Raw genomic sequence first — 26707 nt, 5'->3', positions numbered from 1 at the left:
TGTTGGCTATGTTATTTTTATATATTGTATAGAGTACAGATATAGATATATATAAATATGCAAAGGAGTGATTATTCCCTCTACAGTAATAGTTGGGTCTATCTAAATATGCAAGCCTGGCCCATTTCTTTAGCGATTTAGAAAGCTGGCCGATTTGCCAAATATTCTTTTAAAGCTTTTACTGTACGATGGCCCAAATTCTTAAGCCGTTATCGGGCTAGTGAATCAGACTATTATGGTGATTTTCTTCAAGAAAAAAAAAAAAAAAAATTTGTCCATTTAAGCGCACGCACGGATAACAAATCAGTAAAGAGTCTCAGTCAATCTAAACAATGTTGGGAGGAGTATACAAGGACTGGTACTTTATAATCATAGAGAGTTGGTAGGGGTAGTAGGAATGTTAACGGGATGGGGGGAGACGGTTTTTGAGATACCGTCTCTATCCCTATGGGGAATTTGGTAATCCCATACCTGCGGTTTTTTTCTATTTTTTTAGATACGGGATGGGGACGGAGATTTTGTGGGACGGAGACGGGATGGGGTGGTTTTTTCCGTTTTTAATTGATATATATATATATATATATATTATTTCCAAACAAATTAATTATTATGGTCTTCCATGAATGATTTTAGAAAATCTAAAGAGTCAATTTTGTTTTTCCTAATGCAATGAGTCTTAGTAAGACCATGTTTAATTATTAACACAATATCATGATGCTGACAAAAAAAAAAAAAAAACAAGTGCACATACTTCGGCCATATATATATATATATTTTTGTTGAATGATGACAAGTGTGTGAGAAAATTAAAATAAACAATTATATATTCTAGGTAGTTTGCCGCAGTGGCCAAATGCATATATATATATAAATAGTTTTATTATGGAGATAAAAATTTCATAGCATTAAAAGGAAACAAGTATACTTCAATGAATAAATCGGATGTAAAATATAAAATTAAATATTTTAAAATATTTTGTAAAGATAAAAATAAATAGAAGAAATACAATAAAGAAGAAATGCTATGATCCAATAACTAAAGAAGAAATATCTTAAAATTATTATTTTAGAAAAAGATGAAGGAAAAATTATATTAGAATAATTTGTTATAGGAGCAAAATAAAAAATAAAAAAATAAATTAAATAAATATATATATATATATATTTGGCTGGATTCGGGCCAGAATATTTATTCTCTGGTCCAGGTTCCAAATTGATTTTTCATCTAAAGTTTCAAACCCATCCCATTATTCCAATTTTTTGGAGAAAAACCGTTCCATTAGAAACGGTGTACTGCGATTTTCGAGATATGGAGGATAAATTGCGGATAGTTGTGTCTTTCTCAATTTGGCAAAAAGCAAATAAATAAATAAATTATGTGGCCCTTCTTCGTCTTCTTCTCCTTCTTCTTTTTTTTTTTTCTTCCTGGCGTGTCCATTATCTTCTCCACAAAATAAATGGAGATATTCCTTGTCCTTCTTCCATCTTTGCGCCGCCACAACACATCCTAGACGCCTCCTCCAACAAATTGATTACCATCAGACTCCTCCAAAAGATAAGCTAAGCTAAGCTAAGCTAAGCTAAGGTAATCTCTCTCTCTCTCTCTGTGTCATAAAGAATGAATTAAAGCCACATATCCCTTCTTCCTTCTGATCTGAACAGATCTCGTTCACCACTCACGGTTTTGGTTTGAAAACAGAGTCCTTCTGATTTGGAGGAAACAAATGATCGATCGAGCCAAAAGAGACAAGGAATAGGTCATCCTGCAAAAGTCTTCATCAAAGCTCACACGCTAAGGAAGGAGACAAACCTTACCTCTGATCTTGGTACTTCTATGATAACAACAATGGAAAGCGGTTCATTTAATCCACAATTTCATGGTCGACGATTGTAAACAACCAGGTATTGTTGAATTAATTCCTCCTATTATTATTGTTATTATTTTTAATTTTCCTTTGAATAGGATGTCACAAGCAGAAACATATGAAAAAAGAAAAAAAAAAAGAAAACAAAAGAAAAAAAAAAGGTGTATGCTTTTCTACGATGTGAATTCAAAATATACAAAATCAATAAAACACAAGCAGTATACTTCAATGTGAAATTAAAAAATTCATCAATCCTCATCACACACATGAGGAATAAAAGGTTTATCCCTTTCTACAAGTCATCACTCACTCCAAAAAGCCATCATCAACAACAGTAACAGCACTGCAAAGCACATATAACCATAACCTCTGCATTCTGGCCATTATTGGGCTTTAATCTCAGAAAGCACCAAAGCAAACAAACCTCTCAAAACACAAAGTAAATACAATGAAAAGTAACCAAATGGTAAAGATTTTTGCAAGGACAATATGCAGATGTAGAAAATAAGAAATTTTTTTCTTACTTAGATGCTTATAGTAACCCATCGAGGTGAACATATGGATTACAAAGAATTTCTAAATGACAGGTTTGTGAAATGTCTTATGATCTCTATGTCAATCTCCCCTTTCCATGGTCCAACCTTCACCTCTCTATAACTCTTTACAAAAACGGCATTGAAATTTGAAATCACATTGAGTCTACAAAATAACTTTGACAAGATATTGTTCTCACATCATCTACGATACCAGCTTCTCCTTTAATGGGTTGGAAATCAGCAGCTAGTTGCAAAGCCTGTTTTCAAGTCTAGATCCTGATCTGATTCCAGCAACACTTGGACCTACAGCAAACAAATTTCAGATTTCAGTCTAATTAGTTTATCACCAAAGCATCATAATCTTATAATACGTGCAAGACCGTACAAGATTCTTGGCAGGCCATATGGTCATTACTAGAAGTAGGCTGACAACCAGCAGCAAATAAGCCAACAAGGCAATTTAATCTGCAAAAGGCACATTACATTAGGTAGTTAGCAAGTAAAGGATTCTGTTAAAGAACATAAGCATGCGGTTAACTAATTTCACCCAAAAAAAAAAAAAAAATTATATATATAGGAGGATGAAACATAACCCTTGCAGCCAGCCCATTTTCTTGTGCCATTAGGTGTGCTAGGTCCATGAGAGTTTTAGGAACCACCTGTCTTCTTCACCATTTCTTCTTTAGCTCCACCACCATCAACTATAACATCATGATAAAATAAATTATAATCTTCTAACGAATAATATGAAAAGTTGTTATTTTTCACTATCCTGAGCAAAAACAATAAACTCACAGTAGTCCGTCTAAGTTTTGTGGTAAAAATTTATCTGGCAAACAATGAATGTTGAATGTATTAGATAATGAACCTATGACTTAATAGACCTACTTCAACTAAATGATAAGTGCATAGATATATATGTGTTATTTGTTAAAACTACCTCAGGGGATTAGAATGGCTGTGGGCATTTAAAAATTTTAACTTGTAATACCATTTCGGGTTTTTTTTTTTTTTTTTTTTTTTTTTTTTTAATTTTTTTTTTTCCTCTTTTAACATATGAATCTTCTTTGATGTATGACTCTTCTCGTATCATATGGAAGGCAGGCATGTGTACCAACTGAGATTTAAGTGTGTGCTAGGATATTGACTATGTTCCTTTAGACTTCTCAAATATTCTAACCTTATCAAGGTATAATTCAGGAGCAATAATCTTCCTTTGATGGACCCCAATGAATCTCTTTTGCGATTTCCTTCTCATCTCCTCTCACTATTTATTATGCTTGGATAAGAATGAAAATTTCATTGGTTTTGGTATTTTTAAGTGTCATGGTTCACGTCTCATAAATTTATATAGATATAAAATCCTTCTTATATTAAACTCCTAAGTTTTGATTCTGGTTTTGATGAGTCCAAATGGATCGATCCATTTGTAGCTTAAATACCACATCCCATCAGCGGTCCACAATCCTTGGAGAGATAAGAAGGCTTTTTGCTTAAGTTCCACGATGTGCACAGGCAAACTTCCTTTACCATGTCTGCATCTGTGCTGCATAATAGGTGCATGCTTCCAGTTACAAAGTGTTGGAGAAGAACGTCAGTCTCCATCTCCATGCTGTCTGTCTCCAGCCTGCGGCGCCTCCAATTTCTCTCTTCTTCTTCTTCTTCTTTCTTTTACTCTCTCTCTCTCTCTCTCTCTCTCTCTTTGATCTGCAAAAGCATGGAAAATTTTGAACAATCTTTGCAAAAACATGTTCTCTGATGACACAATTAAATGCCACTCTTTCTCCATTAAGATAAGAATTCATTAATGGTAGTTTTTTTATTCTGAGACTGAGTGATTCTTATTTACTGATCTATTTATATGTAAATATTTCTTTATTTGGTTGATAGGGTTTGTGGGGTTCTGTCTGAGATGTAATGTTGGAGACTGGATATAGAGCTTCAATTTATTCAAAGAACAGTGTGGAAAAATGGAAGCGAGTTTGCAGAGCAGGGAAGAGAGAAGCTCTGACAAACGAGAAAGAAGGATGATATATAGTTGTTACTTTGAATGGAATATGTCCTCGTTTGTGAAGATTTTGCTGATTTGGACAGTACACGTGTTACAAAATCATGGGAATGTGATCCTATGTGATATAAAAAATCATATATCAAGTGCAAGTTTCCACGATATGATTGCAATCAACCAGGTAATTCAATTCAATTATTCTTTGTTTTTCTTTTATATTTTCCTTTGAACTAGATGTCACAGAAACATATGGCATGGCTTCATTTAATTTCCAAAAAAAAAAAAAAAAAGAAAAAAAAAGAAAAAATCAAAATCGTGTCATGATTTCAAACAAAATCCTCACAAACAAGGTCTATATGCCTTGCTACACAAGTAATCAATCCAATTTCAAAACACACAAACCAAACCAGTGGTTCTATCCATATACTTCAAAAACAGTCATCAGTTTTCATCACACACATGAGGAACAAAAAAGGTCTAGTCTTTCTGTAAAACAGTATTCAAATCTACCTCATATACTGATGCCTTAAAAAAATCATCAATTCTCATCACACACATGATGAATAAAAAATGTCTAGCCTTTGTACAAAACAGTGTTCAGTTCTATTTGTTCCATTTCAATAGAACAAATTATCTATGCATCCTTCCTTTGTTGTTGCTTCTGATCGATCGTAATCCTCCCCGATCCTCCCTAATCCTGCTCTCTCAGCTCACTATTTTCCTATAATATACCATATAAACTTCGTAAGATAAGATAATTTTGTTAGATTTTTACTTAATATATAATTCAATATTTCATTTCACGAACTTCACTTACATCCTGAAATATACGAGCCAGTAGTGGCACTATGAAATGTGATCCTATATATGTCATCACAACCATGTTGCTTAATAATATTATTGGAGTGACATACATCTCCAATATGTTGACCGCATGAATGTCTCCGTAACCTGTCATTAGAATTTATTTATTTATTTGTTTTTCAATTTAACAACTCTTACAGTCGCATTTTAAAAATAACAAATAAAGTAGCAATAAAAAAAAATATTTCTTTTACCAAGTGTGGTAATTGCGCTCATGGCATAGTAGAAACATATGCCATAGTTCTTCCACACTGCTTCTTTGTTGAAATTATAAGTCTTGTTGCTGTCCATTGTTACACTTCCTAGCCACGTGTCTTTAGGATCTGGCCAAATCATGGCTAAACCAAAGTATAAACATACTACGAAGTGTACCCAGTACGCTCTCAGCACCACAAACCTTAAAATGAGTGCGGCCACGCTCCTCATTAAGTGCCTTTTCATTCTCTTCTTCATTGTGTTGAGGTAGCAGTGGGTAGTGATTATGAAAAGTGCTCCGAGTCCTATCATGTACACAGACAACTTCAACACTTTTGTCCACTTCCATGGTTTCCATCTCAATGCTTTAATGGCCATTTTGCATATCTATTCAAAACAGTAAATACAAAATTACAACATTTCTGTTAATACCTATTTGAAACATTACATAGTAACTATTGCACAAAATAAGTACTACCTTATATGTGACTATCCAAGGAAAGTAACCCAAGGTATTGCAGATGTATAAACACCTGCCAAATAAATGAAATATGTAAATAACAATTGAAAAAGAAAGTAAATTACCAGCCAGTTCTTGTGAACCCAGTGCTTGTAATTCTTTTAAACACAAGGTCAATGATGCCAATACAATCGTTACAAAATCCCACCAAAATATAAATGTATGGTGTAGTTTCTGATGATTGAATGTGAGTGTAAACACACTGCAATATGCGAATTGCAAAATGAAAACTGCCATGAATATTTTCCATTTCCATTTGCATTTTTAGAATGATAAGGAAAGAAAGAAAAAAAAAAAAAAATCCAAACTAAATATGGCAAACCAATTATTATGAGATGAATTTTAAGTTATAACAAACATACATATCCAGAAAAATGAGCATCTTAATAAAATTTCAATAGATTTGTGCACTAAATGAAGAGCTAAACTATCGTAGTAAAATTTAGAAAATGTGAATTAATTCCACTGAAGGAAGTACCAAATTATTGTGTCACCTGCCCTGATCTATCGAATAAAAACTATAAAACATTCAAATGAAATATCAATTTGATTTTTTTGTTTTCTTATTTTTCATCTATTATTCAACCAATTATTATGAGATGAGTTTTAAGTTATAACAAACATTACATATCCATAAAAATGAGTATTTTAATAAAATTCCAACAGATTTGTGCACTAAATGAAGAGCTCAACTATCACAATAAGATTTAGAAAATGAAAATAATTCCACTGAAAGAAGTACCAAATTATTTTATCACCTGCCCTGATCTATCAAATAGAAACTATAAAACATTCAAATGAAATATCAATTTTACTGTTCTGCTCTTTTAATTTTCCATCTATTGTTAAACCAATCATTATGAGATGAGTTTTAAGTTATGACAAATATTACATATTCAGAAAAATGAGCATATTAATAAAATTCCAACAGATTTGTGTACTAAATGAAGAGTTCAATTATCACAATAAGATTTAGAAAATGTGAATTAATTCCACTGAAAGAAGTACCAAATTATTGTGTCACTTGTCCTGATCTATCAGATAGAAACTATTAAACATTCAAATGAACTATCAATTTGACTTTTCTGGTCTTCTAATTTTCCATCTATTGTTCAATACATTTTACTCATCTGAAGCTGGTATAGAATCGATCAAAATCTTTCTTATTTGATCCATTAGATGGTTCTACAAATATTCCAACCTTGGTTTCTGTTACTTGGGGGGAGGAGAAGGGTGGGGTGGGTTTTAATGCATTTTACTCATCTGGTATAGAGTCCATCAAAATCTCTCTTATAGACATCTAACAAGGCAGTCTTGAGACTAATAACGATTTATAGACATCTATACTAAAATTATGGATAAAAACATACAGCATACAAATTTATGCATATTATTATTACTCATCATACTGCCGCTTTGTATACATACATACATCTTATATAAATTGCTTATATAAATTGCTTAAAGAATATACAAGCTAAAATAAAAATGAAAAAGGAATTATGGTTTACAAGTAGACAAAAAACCTTTAGTTTTTATATAGATATAGAAGACTACTATACAGCTATAAACGCTATCATAAAATATGACGATAATGACATAGAATAAAGAGACATGGAGCTTGTAATACAACTTGTAGTTGTGTTGTTATACTTCATTGTAAAATTTTCTATAACATTCAGTGTATTTATAGCCTTCTTTTTAATAATAAAAACACTTTATGACTGTTTTTATTATCCACATCCCTTTTACTTCCAAGACGCGTTTTGACTATAAAATCTTGAGGTCCATGTGTTGGGCCAAAGAGGACAATATCTTGGACTGGGCTTAGCTTTGGTATCAGAGCCAAACTCGGATCGGTGGGCCTAACTGGGGATCAGATGCCCTGGGAGGGAGTGGGGAAGTATATGTTGCATCCCACATCGATTGGAAAGGGGTTGAAGGAACGCCTTATAAGCGTGTGCTCCCCTTTTACTTCCAAGATGCGTTTTGACTATAAAACCTTGAGGCCCATGTGTTGGGCCAAAGAGGATATATACTTTTTTCGTTTTTGCTAGGACAGATATTATATTATGTTACTATATTATATAGATAATGATTTATTCATATAATTTCCATACAAATAAGATAGATTTTGATGGACTCTATACCAGATGAGTAAAATGCATTAAAACCCACCTCACCCTTCTCTTCCCCCAAGTAACAGAAACCAAGGTTGGAATATTTGTAGAACCATCTAATGGATCAAATAAGAAAGATTTTGATCGATTCTATACCAGCTTCAGATGAGTAAAATGTATTGAACAATAGATGGAAAATTAGAAGACCAGAAAAGTCAAATTGATAGTTCATTTGAATGTTTTATAGTTTCTATCTGATAGATCAGGACAAGTGACACAATAATTTGGTACTTCTTTCAGTGGAATTAATTCATATTTTCTAAATCTTATTGTGATAATTGAACTCTTCATTTAGTGCACAAATTTGTTGGAATTTTATTAATATGCTCATTTTTTTGGATATGTAATATTTATCATAACTTAAAACTCATCTCATAATGATTGGTTTAACAATAGATGGAAAATTAAAAGAGCAGAACAGTAAAATTGATATTTCATTTGAATGTTTTATAGTTTCTATTTGATAGATCAGGACAGGTGATAAAATAATTTGATACTTCTTTCAGTGGAATTATTTTCATTTTCTAAATCTTATTGTGATAGTTGAGCTCTTCATTTAGTGCACAAATCTGTTGAAATTTTATTAAAATACTCATTTTTATGGATATGTAATATTTGTCATAACTTAAAACTCATCTCATAATAATTGGTTGAACAATAGATGAAAAATTAGAAAACAAAAAAAATCAAATTGATATTTCATTTGAATGTTTTATAGTTTTTATTCGATAGATTAGGGCAGGTGACACAATAATTTGGTACTTCTTTCAGTGGAATTAATTCACATTTTCTAAATTTTACTGCGATAGTTTAGCTCTTCATTTAGTGCACAAATCTATTGAAATTTTATTAAGATGCTCATTTTTCTTGATATGTATGTTTGTTATAACTTAAAATTCATCTTATAATAATTGGTTTGCCATATTTGGTTTGGATTTTTTTTTTCTTTCTTTCCTTATCATTCTAAAAATGCAAATGGAAATGAAAAATATTCATGGCAGTTTTCATTTTGCAATTAGCATATTGCAGTGTGTTTACACTCACATTCAATCATCAGAAACTACACCATACATTTATATTTTGGTGTGATTTTGTAACGATGGTATTGGCATCATTGACCTTGTGCTTAAAAGAATTACAAGCACTGGGTTCACAAGAACTGGCTGGTAATTTACTTTCTTTTTCAATTGTTATTTACATATTTCATTTATTTGGCAGGTGTTTATACATCTGCAATACCTTGGGTTACTTTACTTGGATAGTCACATATAAGGTAGTACTTATTTTGTGCAATAGTTACTATGTAATGTTTCAAATAGGTATTAACAGAAATGTTGTAATTTTGTATTTACTGTTTTGAATAGATATGCAAAATGGCCATTAAAGCATTGAGATGGAAACCATGGAAGTGGACAAAAGTGTTGAAGTTGTCTGTGTACATGATAGGACTCGGAGCACTTTTCATAATCACTACTCACTGCTACCTCAACACAGTGAAGAGGAGGATGAAAAGGCACTTAATGAGGAGCGTGGTCGTACTCATTTTAAGGTTTGTGGTACTGAGAGCGTACTGGGTACACTTCGTAGCATGTTTATACTTTGGTTTAGCCATGATTTGGCCAGATCCTAAAGACACGTGGCTAGGAAGTGTAACAATGGACAGCAACAAGACTTATAATTTCAACAAGGAAGCAGTGTGGAAGAATTATGGCATATGTTTCTACTATACCATGAGCGCAATTACTACACTTGGTAAAAGAAATATTTTTTTTATTGCTACTTTATTTGTTATTCTTAAAATGCGACTGTAAGAGTTGTTAAATTGGAAAACAAATAAATAAATAAATTCTAATGACAGGTTACGGAGACATTCATGCTGTCAACATATTGGAGATGTATGTCACTCCAATAATATTATTAAGCAACATGGTTGTGATGACATATATAGGATCACATTTCATAGTGCCACTACTGGCTCGTATATTTCAGGATGTAAGTGAAGTTCGTGAAATAAAATATTGAATTATATATTAAGTAAAAATCTAACAAAATTATTTTATCTTACGAAGTTTATAAGGTATATTACAGGAAAATAGTGAGCTGAGAGAGCAGGATTAGGGAGGATCGGGGAGGATTACGATCGATCAGAAGCAACAATAAAGGAAGGATGCATAGATGATTTGTTCTATTGAAATGGAACAAATAGAACTGAACACTGTTTTGTACAAAGGCTAGACATTTTTTATTCATCATGTGTGTGATGAGAATTGATGATTTTTTTAAGGCATCAGTATATGAGGTAGATTGTAACATCTAAATGCTATGATTAATTATATATGATATATGTAAAGAGTCTGAATAATAGACTATTAGAATTACATATGTAAAGAGTCTTGATAAGAGACTATTATAATTTAAAAATTGACTGATTATTTAAGTGTTACACAACCCAAAAAGAAGAAAGAAAATGATTTAAAATAAATATGGCATTCTAATCCAAAAACAAAAAAGAAAATGATAAGTTGGCATATAAATCACCCTTTTTGTAGCCAAGGTTCCCTAATCAGATCTCACATGAACAATTTATGTGAGTATGCCTTCTTAGCATCATCGTCACCTTCTGCCGTGCAGCCTTTGCATTATTCGCTCTGGCAATATAACCCCTCAATTTTCCCTCCGGTTGGTTCAACTGCTCATTGTGCTGCAGTTTTTGTAAATGTAGCTCGACTATCATATTAGCAAGTTTCTCCATTTTTGTTAAAAATTTGGAAAAATGGATTGAAGATTGACAGAGAAAGGGTTTTGGTTTTTAGAGGTGGGTTCTAAGCTTTACTGGTGTTGCTATTTCTTTTTTTTTCAGTTTATTTTTTCTCTCTTTGTACTTAATAAAAAAAAAAAAAAGAAAGAAAAATAAAACAGCCTCTATTTTCAAGCCCAACTGGAGGTCAATTAGGCCTACTCTGTGAGATAATCACCCATATGGGGTTGGGCAAGAGAAGATGGGTCTACAGCTCAAGACTCCCAATCAAAGTCAAGAGAAGCCGATATAATAATATTGGGTTGACATTTGGGTTTCAAATAGATATCAATTAAAAAAAGAAATTACCCTTTTTCTTTTTTTTTTTATTTAATTTTTTTTTCTTTCAAAATAAACCCTTAATTTTTTTTTTCTTTCTTTTTTCTTTTTGAAAAAATGAGCTTGTTATTTGCTCAGTTTTGAAAATGGGATTTTTGTCAAAATGAGGTTTCAAAAGTCTATATATATTTTTCGATAATATTTTAAAGGTCTCTATATGTCAATTAGACAATTACCATTTTTGTAGTATGATAAATTAGGATAATCCTTGAGTTATAGGTTAATTGTATTTTTTTTACCTTTGATTTCTAATGTGTTGCAATTTAAATGCTCTACATTTAAAAGTAGCAATATAGATCCTTAATTTTGAAGTTGTTGTAGCTTAAAAAATGTTCATATTCCATAAAAATGGACTTTTTGAAAAAATGGTATATAGGTCTTAGGGTTAAGTACGCTTGCACTAAAATGTAGAAAGAAAGTTTATCCTTTTAATTAGTCTCTTAATTAGTTCTTCATCAAAATCACTTACGCTAATTGAATATACCTAGGTACAACTCATATAAAGTAAAGAAACAGTCATCTAATAATACTATCAATATATACGTACACCAAAATATGATCTCTTATAATTGCAAATTAAAGGTTTCTACACTAATTAATGCCAAATAAACTTGACAGGTGCTTTTTAGGTACCTAGTGATGAAAAAATAATATATATTTTGAAGGAAAATTGTACTTTAGTACTCTAAAACGACATAGATATCTTCTTTCACCGATAATATGATGATAATATCTATGTTTTGCTTCTAGAACAACAATATGCTCGTCTAAACGATTTATCAAATCTTCTGTTCTTAAATTATTTATGAAATAATTAAAACTTTCGATAAAGAGACGAAAGTTATGAGTACTCATAAACTTAGTTTTGATACACAAGTCTTAAAGACAAGATATGTTTAATCTTCTTCGAATCTGGGATTCTTCGGATGAGTTCTTATTAAAATAGTAAGGGTGTTGGCAAGACCCTTTACCATAACTATTCTTGCGTTTATATTCCGACAATCATACCAAGTTGTGATTTCAAATTCTGTCTCCAATTCTATATGTTGTTGTGTATGGAATGCTTCAATGTCTCTGATGAAATATGAGCAGATCTTTCTGAAATTTAAGAGTGTCTGATAACAAGCTAAATTATAATTTTCTAATAAATCAAGAATTTCATCAAAATTCATAAGCTTTAGTTGATATTAGGTATTCAAATATGTTGTATTGTTTCCACAGGTACTCCTTAATCTGCAATTATGGCATAACAAAGATCATAAAACAAACTATAAGATATAATTAGTAATATCAAAATTATTAAGAAAATAACTTTAAAGAAAACGATATCTGCTAGGCATACAACAATATTATCAAGGCATAAGCAATATTCAACGATATAGAAGACTAATTCTCAGGGGCATATCTGATATGATCCTCACCTCACTAGGACTTCAACGAAGACTTACCAACGGCACTCCTTGGCCTCAACTGCTTCTAACGTCAACCAAAGTCTTTTGGATACGTCTCAGAGCTCCAACCCTGTCTCCTTAGCAATGTTTCTCCTTGATTCTTGAATAATACAATTGACTCCTACTGGCTCTCAATCTTTTCTTTGTATGATCTTTTCAATATATCTGATATTACCTCTCTATATCTTCTTTTAAGATCTCATAACTCAATTAGCCATGAAAGAGATGAGTTTTCCGTAGGAAACTTTCTCGAAGTGTTTATAAAATTGAAATTTTATTCATAAAATATGAAAGAGTACATAATATAAGCTTAGAACAGTTGATCTCTAAGTATTACAATAAGAGGAGAGAAAATGAAGAGAAGAAGAGGGGAGGATTCTTGAAAACTCTAAGACTCTATGACTCCCAAAAACTACGATAATCACAAATGAAAACTTGCTTCTATATATAGCGAAGGAGAGGAATCTACTTTAAGGTGTCCAATGAGCACTCGAGCTTAAAGTAGATTTTTTTCCTTTGTTATATATAGGAGCAAGTTTCATTTGTGATTATCGTGGTTTTTGGGAGTCATAGAGTCTTAAAGTTTTCAAGAGTTCTCCCCTCCTCTTCTCTTCATTTTCTCTCCCCCTCTTATTGTAATGCTTAGAGGTCATCTATTCTAAGCTTATTTTATGTACTTTTTCATATTTTATGAATAAAATTTCAATTTTATAAATACTTTAGGAAATTTTTCTACGGAAAACTCATCTCTTTTATGGCTAATTGAGTTATGAGATCTTAAAAGAAGATATAGAGAGATAATATCAGATATATTGAAAAGATCATACAAAGAAAAGATTGAGAGCTGGTAGGAGTCAATTGTATTATTCAAGAATCAAGGAGAAACGTTGCTAAGGAGACAGGGTAGGAGCTCTGAGACGTATCCAAAATATTTTGATTGACGTTAGAAGCAGTTGAGGCCAGGGAGTGCCGTTGGTAAGTCTTCGTTGAAGTCCTAGTGAGGTGAGGATCATATCAGATATGCCCCTGAGAATTAGTCTTCTATATCCTTGAATATTGCTTATGCCTTGATAATATTGTTGTATGCCCAGCATATCATTTTCTTTAAAGTTATCTTTTTAATAATTTTGATATTACTAATTATATCTTATAGTTTGTTTTATGATCTTTGTTGTGCCATAATTGCAGATTGAGGAGTACATGTAGAAACAATACAACATATTTGAATTTCCTAATACCAACTAAAGTTTATGAATTTTGATGAAATTCTTGATTCATTATAAAATCATAATTTAGCTTGTTATATAGTAGGCCTAGTTGACCTCCAGTTGGGCTTGGAAATAGAGGCCGTTTTATTTTTCACTTTTTTTAAAATTTTTTTATTAAGTACAAAGAGAGAAAAAATAAACTGAAGAAAAGGAAATAGTAACACCAGTAAATCTAAGAACCCACCCCCAAAAACCAAAACCCTTTCTCCGTCAATTTTCAGTCCATTTTTTCAAATTTTTAACAAGAATGGAGGAGCTTGCTAATATGATAGTTAAGCTGCATTTTTAACAACTGCAACATGATGAGCGGTTGGACCAACCGGAGGGGGAATTGAGGGGTTATATTGCCGGAGCAAATAATGTATAGGCTACACGGCAGAGGGTGACGATGATGCTGAGAAGGCATACTCACATACATTGTTCATGTGGGATCCGATGAGGAAACTTTGGCTACAAAAAGGTGATTTATATGCCAACTTATCATTTTCTTTCTTGTTTTTGGGTTAGAATGCCATATTTATGTTAAATCATTTTCTTTCTTCTTTCTGGGTTGTGTGACACTTAAATGTCAAATCTTAAATTCTAATAGTCTCTTATCAAGACTCTTACATATATAATTCTAATAGTTTCTTATTCAGACTCTTTACATATATCATATGTAATTAATCATAACATTTAGGTGTTACAATTATAAAAGTAGCAATTAATCATAACATTTAAATTACAATAAAATATTAAATTTATCATATCTTGTTTCTTCTTCTACCACGAGTTGTAAGCATATAAGAAATCACATATATATATATATATATATATATATTTTGCTAGGACAGACATTATATATTCTGTTACTATATTATGTAGATAATGATTGATTCATATAATTCCATATAAAAAAATGGCAGGCTACTTTGAAGACATGGATCCATATGTTGTAACTTCCTTGATTGTTGAAACTACCATTATCCCCAATATCAGAAATTACATATATTTTTTTTGTTTTTACTAGGACAGACATTATATTCTGTTACTATATTATATAAATAATGATTTATTCATATACTTCCATACAAATAAGAGAGATTTTGATGGATTCTATACCAGCTTCGGATGAGTAAAATGTATTGAAACCCACCCCACCCTTCCTCTCCCCCCCTCCCCCCCCCCCCCCCCCCCCCCTCTCCAAGTAACAGAAACCAAGGTTGGAATATTTGTAGAACCATCTAATGGATCAAATAAGAGAGATTTTGATCGATTTTATACAAGCTTCGGATGAGTAAAATGCATTGAATAATAGATGGAAAATTAGAAGACCAGAAAAGTCAAATTGATATATCATTTGAATGTTTTATAGTTTCTATTTGATAGATAAGGGCAGGTGACAAAATAATTTGGTACTTTTTTCAGTGGAATTATTCTCGTTTTCTAAATCTTATTGTGATAGTTGAGCTCTTCATTTAGTGCACAAATCTGTTGGAATTTTATTAAGATGCTCATTTTTCTGGATATGTAATGTTTGTCATAACTTAAAACTCATCTCATAATGATTGGTTGAACAATAGATGGAAAATTAGAAGACCAGAAAAGTCAAATTGATATTTCATTTGAATGTTTTATAGTTTCTATTTGATAGATCAGGGTAGGTGACACAATAATTTGGTACTTCCTTCAGTGGAATTAATTCACATTTTCTAAATCTTAATGTGATAGTTGAGTTTTTTATTTAGTGCACAAATATGTTGGAATTTTATTAAAATGCTCATTTTTTTGGATATGTAATGTTTATCATAACTTAAAACTCATCTCATAATGATTGGTTTGCCATATTTGGTTTGGATTTTTTTTTTAATTTCTTTCTATCTTTCCTTATCATTCTGAATATTCTAAAAATGCAGATGAAAATGGAAAATATTTATGGTAGTTTTCATATTGCAATTAGCAGATGATATCTGTGTCATTGTAACGACTTCACAGTAAAAATAGAAGTTTTAAGACAGCTTGTAATAGTTTTAAGAGCAAGTTTATAATAATAAACTGTATTTCCGCAGCTAGCTTATCTCTGTGCTTAACAGAGTGGTCATGTGTTTTATATATATTGTCTCTCTATTTCAATATATATATAAAGCGCATAAAAATTGGTATCAGAGCCGTCAACCAAAGTCTTTTGGATCAATCTCAGAGCTCCTACCCTGTCTCATTAGCAATGTTTCTCCTTGATTCTTGAATAATACAATTGACTCCTACCAGCTCTCATTCTTTTCTTTGTATGATCTTTTCAATATATCTGATATTATCTCTCTATATCTTTTTTTAAGATCTCATAACTCAATTAGCCATAAAAGAGATGAGTTTCCTAGAGGAAACTTTCCCGAAGTGTTTATAAAATTGAAATTTTATTCATAAAATATGAAAGAGTACATAAGATAAGCTTAGAACAGCTGACCTCTAAGCATTACAATAAAAGGAGGAGAGAAAATGAAAAGAAGAAGAGGGGAGGACTCTTGAAAACTCTAAGACTCTATGACTCCCAAAAACCACGATGATAACAAATGAAGACTTACTCCTATATATAGCGAAGGAAAGGAATCCACTTTAAGCTCTGGTGCTCAATGGGCCCCATGGACAGCTCAAAAGAAGATGTTTTACTTCTTTACAAAAGACTCTATTATTACAACCGACAAAAGAAAAAGCAAACCTTATCGTCCTTTGGCTTTTCTTTTACATAAAGTAAAAGTAGTGAGTGAGAAAGGATGGACTGACATCTTAATTATAATAACACGACAAAAGAAAAAGAAAAAGGAGAAAAGATTCTTTTACCCTTCCATAGCGTTGATGACATTGAGGTCTGTGACACTGTCAAAACCCGCTGATTAAGGAGAGGTAGGTTCATTGCATTATTGCATCTGCCTCGGCATCATCTTCGGTGCGTTTAGCCGCTTCTGTTCTAAAGGCGGTTTCTTTTTCTTCAGCTTCTTCTTTAAGCCTTTGTTTGAAGTGTTGGGCTAGTTTATCGATGTATGTAGTGGACAATCGGTCAAGATGATCATCCTTCTTTTGTTGTCTGGCAAGGGCCTTTTCTCTTTTTATTGCTGCAAGTTCAGCATCTAAATCATCGAGTCTTTTATCCATTTTTTCACAAATTTCTTCAAACCTGTCCTTTTTTGTTTGAAGAAAATGATTTGTTGGTGGAGATGTCTTTGGTTTAGAGAGGGGGATTTTTCCTCTTCCTGGATTCTTTGCTGGTGTTTTCAGCTTTAGTGGGGAGAGAAAAATTGGAGTCTCTACCGCTGCTTGGTATGAGTCAGGCTGTCGCCTTTCTTCTCTTTCATATGGCTTTGCTTGAATTAAAGAAGAAGGATATGGTTTTGGGATTACCAAAGCTTGGAAAAATGATGAAGGTTTGTGAAGGTTGTCAATTTGGAAAGCAGCATAAAGAAGTTTTCCAAAAGAATGGTGCATGGAGAGCAAATCAGCCACTACAACTAATTCATATTGATTTGTGTGGTCCAATGTAGACAGAGACACTTGCTGGAAATAAGTACTTTATGCTATTTGTAGATAATTGTGCACGCATGGTTTGGGTGTACTTTCTAAGAAACAAATCTGATGCTTTTATCTGTTTTAAAAAAAATTCAAAGTAATGGTTGAGATGCAAAGTAATTTTAAAATTAAGTATTTAAGGAGTGATAGAGGAGAAGAATTTCTATCTGCTGAGTTTATAAAATTCTGTGAATTTGAGGGAATTCAAAAAGAAATTACAGTGGCCTACACTCCTCAACAGAATGGGGTGGTTGAAAGGAAGAATTGAACGGTTGTTGAAATGGCCAAGCCCATGCTATATGATAAACAAATGCCCTATTATTTGTTGAGAGAAGCTGGTCATACAGCTGTGTATCTATTAAATACATGCCCCTCTAAAGCCATGAATGGTGTGACACCTTTTGAAGCTTATAGTGGAAGAAAATCTGGTGTAGCACATTTGAAAATTTTTAAATCCATTTGTTATGTTCATGTACCAGCTGAGATAAGGCAAAAGTTAGATTCCAAAAGTGTAAAAGGAGTCTTTGTTGGCTATGGAACCTATGAGAAGGATTTAGGGTATTTGATCCTATACAAAGATGCGTCTTTGTGGGACAATGCATGAACCTTGCTAGTAGACTTGCAGTAAATATGATATCTGGTCTTGTAGCTGTCAGATATAGAAGACTTCCCACTACCTTTCGATACATCTCTTCATCTGCAGCTCCACTTCCATCTTCTTTGCTGAGTTTCTCATTTACAACTAATGGTGTGAGAACTGGATTGCAATCTATTAAGCCAAACTTGTTTAGCAACGTAGAAGTATATTTTTTCTGATGCACAAAAATGCTGGAACTTGTTTGTATTACTCCCATACCAAGAAAATGATGTAGCAATCCCAAATCTGTCATTTCATATTTTTTTGTCATATCTTCCTTAAACCAATGCAGCATTTCATCATCATTCCCTGTATACACTATGTCATCGACATATATGGTTGCAATAAGTATTCCTTTTTCTCCTCTGGTTTTTGTATAAAGAGTGACCTCACTTTGACTCTTTTGGAAACCACCCTCACTGAAATATCCATCAATCTCACTATACCAGGCTCGAGGAGCCTGTTTCAATCCATATAATGCCTTGTGTAGTTTATACACTTTATCCTCATGCCCTTCAATGATAAAACCATTTGGTTGTTTTACATAAACCTTATCTTGTAGTACACCATTTAAAAAGGCTGATTTAATATCAAGCTGGTATAATTTCCAGCTTTTGTGAGCAGCTAGAGCAATTAAGGTCCTAATAGTGTCAAGTCTTGCAACAGGGGAAAAAGTTTCATTAAAATCCACTCCTGGTTTTTGTGCATACCTTTTAGCCACTAACCTTACTTTGTTCTTTTGAATTAAGCCATCTAGGTTGAGTTTTGTCTTGTACACCCATTTGACACCAATTACATGCTTATTTGCTGGTCTATTCACCAACTCCCAAGTTTTATTTTTCTCAATCATTTTCAACTCATCTGTTATTGCATTGATCCAGGACTGATCTGATGCGGCCTCATTGTAGTCTTCAGGTTCAATAATGCAATTGTTGCATTTGCTAGAATATCAGTCAAACTCCGCCATTTCACTGTTGTATGATCAAATGCAGCATGCATTCCACTAGTTTCAGTGTGTGTAAAATCCATACCTTTACTCCTATGTATATTTGAAATGTTCCTGCTGTTGCTTGTAGCCTCTCTTGAATTAAGCACACCTTGTGCTGACTTTCCTGGTATATGGTAAGCATCTTCGAATGCTGAATTCACTTTTTCTGAGGCTTTACAAATATCCTTGGTTACTGAAATTAACCTTCCATCATCATTTCTCTCATCTTTCTTCCAATCCCATGAATTTTCCTCATCAAATACAATATCCCTTGATAAAATCAATCTTAAAGTATGTCAAAGGTACCTTAGACTATGGAATAGAATATGTCAAGGGAATACAAATTGTTTTGGTGGGATATTGTGACAGTGATTGGAGTGGTTCTGTGGATGATATGAAAAGCACATCTGGATATGCTTTTAGTTTTGGAAGTAGAGTGTTTTCATGGGCCTCGGTTAAACAAAATTGTGTGGCACTTTTTATAGTTGAGGCAGAATATATAAGTGCCTCAGAAGCAACTGCATAGGCAATTTGGGTTCCGTTCGTGTTGGAAGATTTTGGTGAAATGCAAGTGGACTCTACACCTCTACACTATGATAATACCTTAGCCATTGCCATCACTAGGAATCCAGTCTTCCACCAGAAAACCAAGGACATTGACAGGAGGTACCACTTCATCAAAGAGGCTTTGCAGGATGAAATTGTAGATTTGACATATTGTGCTTTCAAAGAACAAATTGCAGTTATATTTACCAAATCATTACCAAAGGAGAGATTCAATTATTCGAGGGAAAAGCTTGGAATTGTTTCAGCATAGAAGTTACAGGGGAGTGTTGGAATATAACCTGCTATGCTGACATGGAGGCTAAGGCAAATGTGAACAAAATGAGGCTATACAGGGGTACTTCATAGTGGTTCATATACCACATGTTATAGAATTCTTCTGATATTTGGTTTTTGTAGCCAAAGCGTCACGACAACATCCAAAGGTGACCTTTGAATTCTTAAGTAGGAGGAAAGGAGGAGCACGTAGGAATGCCGACCACTACATAAGCCACTAGTGGCTGAGAGAAAGCGAGCAGCACCTTGTATAAGTTGGGCGGAGCTTGAAGAAGCGAGCCCCATCAGAGAAAGCCATTGCGCGCTAGCCTAGCTAGCTAGCATTTTTCAGCTGCTATGTTAGTTGTAGCACACCTTCCCTCCTTCTCTCATTTCGGAAAGATTTAGCAGTATTTTCTTATGATGACCTAGTCATGAGAGTACGATACATCGATGTAAAAGATTGAGTGGGATCTGTGAGGTTGGTTATAGTAAGGCCTGGCCAGAAAGTGTTCGTTCTTGCCTCTATCATTAGCTCGGGTTTTGCTTTCAGTTGTGGACGATCTTTGAGGTAGCAGTATTTGAGGTTGTTGATGGGGGCCTTCGAAGCTAGCGCTTCTATGGTCGGGTCTCGCAACGAGTTTCCTCGTAGCTCTGGTTAAATTAAGCAGCTCCCGTTAAGGGCGCAGGATAGATGAGATCTGTCGTGGTGCTGCTGTATGCTTTTGATCAATAGGAAGAAAAGGATTCAACCAAGAATAAGGATGTATCTACTTATAGTTTTTTTACCCCTTCTTAGTAGTTCCGTAGCAGGTTTTTTTGGACATTTTCTAAGAACAGAAGGAACCGCTATGATGACCACGGGCCGAAATCTCGTGCTTTTTGGAATCGTGATTTTCGGCTTTCTATTTCTCTTTCGGCATTATTGTTTGCGGTTGAAAAAAAAAAGTATGGCTTTCTATTTGTCTTTATTTTGTATTTATTAATTCCATTTTTCATCTGTTTTTATTCCTTTTTTCTCCTCATCTACTTATTTTCTCACTTAGGTCTTCATTTGGGTTATCCTTTCTCTTTCATTTTGTGTGTGGGGAGAGGGCAAACACTTCCTCTTCCGCCCAGAGGGCTCTTCCTTGTGGAAGGATTCATTCGAGATACGCACCTTATTGGAGTCTTTTTTCGAAACAGAAAAGGAGGACACGTCGGTGAATTCTTCGATCCTTAGGGTGGCATGTGATAGGGCAGGACCTTCCCACCAACCACCATCCTCTCATCTCCCGCCTAATGAAACGGAGGAGGAAAGGGAAAGGGAGATTTCCACTAAGAAGCTGACCAGTGTTCTGGAAAGGCACCTACAAAGGTACTGTTCCACCCCCCATTAGAGGAATATCCACAATTTAAATATGAAGAGAGTTTCAGTTATTTGGCGGAAAATATGGCCATTTCCTTTTATGACATGGATTCCAAAACAAGCCAGGAGATTGAGCATATGGCCAATTTCGATAAAGTGAAACACTATCGAAAGGTGGAGAGTGGTATTCTAATGGGTGGGCTTAAATCATTTATTTGTATGGATCCGTTAAGGTGGAGGCCAGACCGCTTGGTTCGAGGACCCGTTGGTCAAAGGAAAGGGGAGGTCCTGATTTCGGGATGGAGCCGTATGATGCGAGAGTGTCACATACGGTTCCTTTGAGATGGTTTTTTCCGAGCTTTCCAATGGACAGACCAGACCGCATTTACTGGAATGAAAAGAAAGAGAAAGGGTTCACAGGCAGAGGATAAAGATACTTTTTAAAGAAGCGATTCGTTAAACAAAGGATGAGCATTGACCAAGCAGTTTAAACCTATTACTGTACAGTTGACCTCAGACCTATTCTCGATTGCAGAAGCGGAAAGTTTAGACTAGTGGGAAAGTTTAACATATGGCCAAAGCGCGCTTTCTCGCATCTAACGGTACTCCTCGACATTAATATTTGCCTTCATCGCCTGGTATTTTATCATCACATCGTTGGTTCGAGTTGGGCAACAGAGAAGATTAGGGTTTTCGATCATGGTTTGCTTCATCAGCACTACTTTAATTGGGCTAAGAGCTGTAGTGGGATCCACTGTGATGATAACCTGAGGTATCAATTCCCAAAAAGAAAAGGAGCCAAGAATGAGGGAGATACTCAACATTAGATCAAGGTGACTTCTGTAGGGCTGTTGCATGAGGGACGACACCTAGTATGGGAACAGATCGGCCAGTCCCCGGTTCGGTATTAGCCGAAAGATTCTTTTTTTTTGGATGAAGGTTAGAGTGAATAGCAGCGAGGAGGCTTTCGGGCAGCTTGAAGAGCATTACTCTTTTAGCCAGTATAGGGCTCCTTTCTAAAGGTTGCTCAAGCATTCGCAAAGGCATTTCTTTTCCTTTATCTCTAGAAAATATAATCGACTTTAGCCCTACTTTCTGGTAATCTAATTGGATCTTGGAAGACATTTGTCATTTTAATCGCTTAAGTCGTCTGCTTTAAGCGACGACGGGGAGCTTTTGAGAACAGGTTTCATTGTACTAGTGGGAGAGGGAAGCTCGTTCCCCTTCTTCTTTTTGTTAACCAAAAGTGTGAAAAGAAGCTTTTGACAGTTCGAAAGAATTTTCTTCATGGGGTTTTTTGCTTATGTCCACTCTGCTCTTCTTCGAGTTAAGCTAAGAGGAGACTTTTTGGATAGGTACTGGTGGGTTTTCTCAACCAAGAAAAACAAGGGAGTCCTGTTTGGGCATGGGGGGGGGGGGGGGGGGGTAAACATCAGAGGGTGCATCTACCTATAAGTGAATTGAGCCCTGAGGTGGGAGTGCCTCAACTCAAATCACAGAATCACGATTTGGATTCGAACCAATCAAGCTACATGCCCTTTAGTAGATCGTGAGTGGGTTTGTCGTCCTCCTCATTATAGTCCTCCTAAAATCAATAGCATTTCATCGGAATACATCCTATCTTTTCACCTTAGTAGTCCTATGCATAGTAAGTACTATAGCCCCAATCATGGCTACTAATAAAATAAGACTAGGAACCAAAAACCAGACGGAATAGTAGGCATAAAGGAAATTGCCCAATGTTTCCAAATTAGTCCAACTTCGTACCTTTCCGGCATAAACCGTATATCTTAGAGAGGTTGTATTTCTTTGGGTTGGTAGTAATGGAATGGTTTCATTATCTAAAATGAAGAACATTTCCCACCAAAGGATCAATCCAATAATACCACTCATTGGTAAATAGCGCAATAATTCTTCGTGAATCTCCACTATTTGAATATGGAACATCATAACAACGAAAAGGAATGAAATGGCTATAGCTCCTATATGAACTACTGGGAAGATCATAGTGAAGAAGTTGAGACCTAACAAAAGAAGTAAACCTGAAGTGTTACGAAACACTGGAATGGGAAACAAAACAGAATGTACCGGATTTTTAGCACGTGCAACCATCAAACGAGAGACCAAAGCAGGGCTTGACAAAAGGAAAGTATCATGGTATGTTGTCCTTCCCTAAAATGGAACTTTCATGCTGGAGCAAGAACTAGCATGAAAGTCGATCTATTATGACCAGCGTGGTTGTTTGTATTTCATTTTCTTCTTCCAAGCCTTAGAAAGCACTCACTAAGTTATTTACGGAAAATAAAATAACTTTCAACGCCAAGAATTTTTTATATGTCCAGGTCGATCAAAGGTTTGGCTTGCTTCTCCCCCACCTTTTAGCGTTCTGGGCCCCTAAAAAAATAAAATAAAGAAACCCGAAAAAAAAAAAGAAGAAAGAATAGAAATTGGGCCATGTTTCCCGGGAGAGGCTGCCTTCTCTCAAGCCAGCAGTCTTCTACTTCTAGTCGACTGCTCTATGACTGGCTTTCCTATTTCCTAGGCTCTACTCGCTCATCTACGCTCCGACCCAGCAAGTAATAATTGAAAAACGATGTTTCCTTGCCGATTTAAAACTTGTCGTAAAAAAAAAAAGGCAATTAATCAGAATCAAGAAAAAGAAAAAAAAAATGGAAATAGTGAATCAAGATCTAGATAGATCCATATCTTTATCTCTATCGACGGAGATACCTATCTATATGGATAGAAATCCATTTATGAATCGATCTAGACTATCCTCTATCCGAATAGATATGTCCCTATGAGCGACTACGCTAATCTTTATATGTTTTGGCCACGTCCATTTCCACTCCGAAGAAGAAGGTTTAGATCTTTCAATCTTATGTCGTGAGGGATGTGACCTATGTTAGGTCCATAAGATACCACAGCTTTTGGTGTTCTATGATTCACCTCCGAATAATGAGTTGGTAGTTCAATCCTTTTGATTCTTCTCTTCATAGTAAACTGATGGGGGGATGCGGAGCAATAGGTCGAATTACTATATAAAGAAGAGTTGTAAACTAAAGGACTTCTTGTTCGAGTAGGAAGATTTCGGTTTTTCTTGTTCCTTCTCTTTGATAAGAATAGAGATTTGAGATGATACAAATTCCTCTTCATTCTGTTATGCTCAGCGAAGGAAATACCTAAGCATACTTTTTCGGATCCAAACTTCTTTGTTCTTTCTAAATCTTCTTCTTGCATAGAAAAACGCAACTGTTGCAAAAATCAGGATTTTAGTAGTAAGCGGCATCCCCTCTTAGTTTTGAGTAGGTGGAACCATTCTGTTTTAGTTCTTCTCCACACTCTTACCGGGTGATTCAGGAATTTTCCTATTATTTTTTCAATTGATATTTCGATATAGAAAGATCTCCTTATTTCTTCACCGCGGATTCTCGCGTCATTTTCTTGAAAAGATATTAGATCACCGTGGGAGACTTTCAAATGAGTAATGCTTACCATTCCATTATTCACACAAACCCTTCGATGACTTATCGGCTGCCTTGCTTGAGGAATAGTTTCACAAAATGGAGACGAACCAGAATAACATCCGATCTTGTTTTTGGATTGAGTGGAAAAGGGATATATGAAGTTCGTTTTGTTCCTTTGTGCATCTCTGTGATGGGTAAATCCCCATGAAAAAGGGGCAACTTTCGTGTCGTTTGTGATTGGATGTAACTGTTAAGATTTTCTCTCAAATAAATCTTTCTCTTAATAGATCTCTTCTTGTTCCTCAATCTTCAGAGAATGCGGCATTGTATTATTGTAAGTTCTCTGTTCCGAACATTTCCTGAAAGTAGGTGACAAGTTTTAAATCTTGATGCGGGCAAGGCCTATCTCGTTGAAAAAGTCTTTTTCGCCACATCGCGTATAACGAGAATCGAACCCCTCTGCTACTGGCGAGCGGATGGAGAATGTTCTACTTCGATCCAGCTACTTGTTAGGAGTAGGTTTTGGCTTGCTCCTTTCTTATTATTAGTAAGATAGGTTTGTTTGGAACCCTTTCTTTCCCTTTTTCTCCAATAACAAGGTAAGCTTCAAAAGCTCCTTCCTTCAACTGGTGCGCAGGGGCACTTCTGTTTTCCCCTTACAAAGAGGTGTAATGAATAGAGATCTTCCGCCAGTAGTATTCTTTTCCTATCACTTCCCTTCATTCGAGAGATCTGATCTCATCGGACCTCACCAGGCTGGGGTCGAAGGGGAAGGAAGGGATGGGTAGTCCGGGTACAGCAACGGGAGAGGGCTCGTAGCCCCACCTCCCCCTCTTCCCCACGCCTGTTTGTTCCCTTGGCCCCGGAGAGATGCGTGACTCTTTTTTTTTTTTTTTTAATAAAAAGATGAATAGATAGGGCCATGATACATTCTGGAATATTGTAAAGGTAAATAAAGTGTTTTCGTCCCTTTTGCCCGCCTGAGGACCTATGTGAATGTTTTGGAATGGGGATGTTCGCCTTTTGTAATAAGTAGACCCACAATACGAACTAATAGATGTTCCTATTCTTACCCGAAAGTAAGATCTATTCATAGTTGGTCAGTCCCCCACGGCACGGCTTCTCGCTTTTCATGAATATGTCTCTCCCTCTACTTATGTGAGTTTGACCCGCCTTTGACTCTGCTTGCTTCTGACTCCCTATGAGCCGTTTTACAACCTTTCTTTTTCGGAGGGTCGGCGGGACATGGGAGCCTCAGCTCATGCATCGGTTTACCGAAATCACCTCCACTATCCCACTTCCTTCTATTCAAAAAGGCAAAGGGCCTTTAAACAAAAAGGCCTTAAAAGGGCTCTTCTTTATATATTACATAAGCTCTAAAGTAGGTAACCCCGAAAGCCAAACTCAGCTACTTGTTAGGAGTAGGTTTTCGCTTGCCCCTTTCTTATTATTAGTAAGATAGGTTTGTTTGGAACCTTTCTATGTTATTAGTAAAGGGCTTTTCTCGCTTGTTGCTTTCTTCGCATGCTTGAGCGCATTAATAGAATACATATATCAAATTTCTTTGAGTTGTCAATAACTAAAGCGCTAACGATAAAGAAAACGGATGCGCTAACACGTAGCTCAATCCTTTGCTTTGTTCTATAGTAAGGGGCCTTTTCTTGCGAGATGCCGGGTGCACAGGAATGTCCAACCTATACAAGGAGTTTTTGCCTTCATTTGGTCGTGCTGCTATGATGTAACGTGCAATCATCCCGAGGCAGTAGGATGTATGGTAGAGGGCCCTCTATTTTCTCTCCCTTAAAGTCCTTTATAGATTTCGAGTCGGGGAATAGAGCAGTGGCTTATTCGGCGCTATATCACAATTCATTCATTATCGGGCATA

At 34.8% G+C, this 26707-nt stretch overlaps 3 protein-coding genes and 1 pseudogene across 11 annotated transcripts; 1 reads left to right on the top strand and 3 right to left on the bottom strand.

The window, feature by feature from the left end:
- Positions 1–1217: 1217 nt before the first annotated feature.
- LOC132803730 (potassium channel AKT2/3-like) lies at positions 1218–15943 on the top strand. Of its 8 annotated transcripts, XR_009638969.1 has the most exons (7): positions 1219–1585; positions 1700–1902; positions 4292–4590; positions 9387–9441; positions 9533–9920; positions 10027–10160; positions 10257–10550. XR_009638969.1 is itself a non-coding variant. In XM_060817181.1 (6 exons), the coding sequence occupies exons 3-6, from the start codon at positions 4372–4374 to the stop codon at positions 10284–10286; spliced, it is 771 nt and encodes a 256-aa protein (XP_060673164.1). In that variant the 5' UTR covers positions 1218–1585; positions 1700–1902; positions 4292–4371; the 3' UTR covers positions 10287–10550. The 8 variants fall into 8 exon arrangements, 2 of the variants coding, with proteins under 2 accessions (XP_060673164.1, XP_060673165.1); XM_060817181.1 differs by lacking the exon at positions 9387–9441 and having other exon boundaries at positions 1218–1585; XM_060817182.1 differs by lacking the exon at positions 9387–9441 and having other exon boundaries at positions 1218–1585; positions 10238–10550.
- LOC132803729 (potassium channel KOR1-like) lies at positions 4597–9380 on the bottom strand. Of its 2 annotated transcripts, XM_060817180.1 has the most exons (4): positions 5947–9380; positions 5468–5855; positions 5227–5360; positions 4597–5130 (listed from the first exon to the last, which is right to left on the bottom strand). In XM_060817180.1, exons 1-4 carry the CDS (start codon positions 6223–6225, stop codon positions 5101–5103), a joined length of 831 nt encoding a protein of 276 aa, XP_060673163.1. In that variant the 5' UTR covers positions 6226–9380; the 3' UTR covers positions 4597–5100. The 2 variants fall into 2 exon arrangements, 1 of the variants encoding a protein (XP_060673163.1); XR_009638968.1 differs by lacking the exon at positions 5227–5360 and having other exon boundaries at positions 5468–9380.
- Positions 15944–22786: 6843 nt separating the features above from the next.
- Positions 22787–23475, bottom strand: LOC132803654 (NADH-ubiquinone oxidoreductase chain 6). The gene has a single exon (XM_060816974.1). The coding sequence runs from the start codon at positions 23465–23467 to the stop codon at positions 22973–22975; it is 495 nt and encodes a 164-aa protein (XP_060672957.1). The 5' UTR covers positions 23468–23475; the 3' UTR covers positions 22787–22972.
- Positions 23476–24175: 700 nt separating this feature from the next.
- LOC132803653 (small ribosomal subunit protein uS4m-like) lies at positions 24176–25256 on the bottom strand (annotated as a pseudogene).
- Between the last annotated feature and the right edge of the window lie 1451 nt (positions 25257–26707).

Source organism: Ziziphus jujuba, chromosome 5, assembly GCF_031755915.1.
Source record: "Ziziphus jujuba cultivar Dongzao chromosome 5, ASM3175591v1".
NCBI classification, from domain to species: domain Eukaryota; kingdom Viridiplantae; phylum Streptophyta; class Magnoliopsida; order Rosales; family Rhamnaceae; genus Ziziphus; species Ziziphus jujuba.
Note: the sequence above shows the minus strand (reverse complement) of the source record. Positions and strands in the feature narration are given on the sequence as shown.

Excerpts from the sequence above, each read along its gene's own strand:
- LOC132803730 (XM_060817181.1), top strand. The coding sequence starts at position 4,372 with ATGGAAGCGAGTTTGCAGAGCAGGGAAGAGAGAAGCTCTGACAAACGA. Across the intron at positions 4,591-9,532 it reads ATATGATTGCAATCAACCAG|ATATGCAAAATGGCCATTAA; the intron begins GTAATTCAATTC and ends TGTTTTGAATAG. Across the intron at positions 10,161-10,256 it reads TGGCTCGTATATTTCAGGAT|GAAAATAGTGAGCTGAGAGA; the intron begins GTAAGTGAAGTT and ends GGTATATTACAG.
- LOC132803729 (XM_060817180.1), bottom strand. The coding sequence starts at position 6,225 with ATGGCAGTTTTCATTTTGCAATTCGCATATTGCAGTGTGTTTACACTC. Across the intron at positions 5,856-5,946 it reads CTTGGATAGTCACATATAAG|ATATGCAAAATGGCCATTAA; the intron begins GTAGTACTTATT and ends TGTTTTGAATAG. Across the intron at positions 5,361-5,467 it reads GAGCGCAATTACCACACTTG|GTTACGGAGACATTCATGCG; the intron begins GTAAAAGAAATA and ends TTCTAATGACAG.
- LOC132803654 (XM_060816974.1), bottom strand. The coding sequence starts at position 23,467 with ATGGTTGCACGTGCTAAAAATCCGGTACATTCTGTTTTGTTTCCCATT.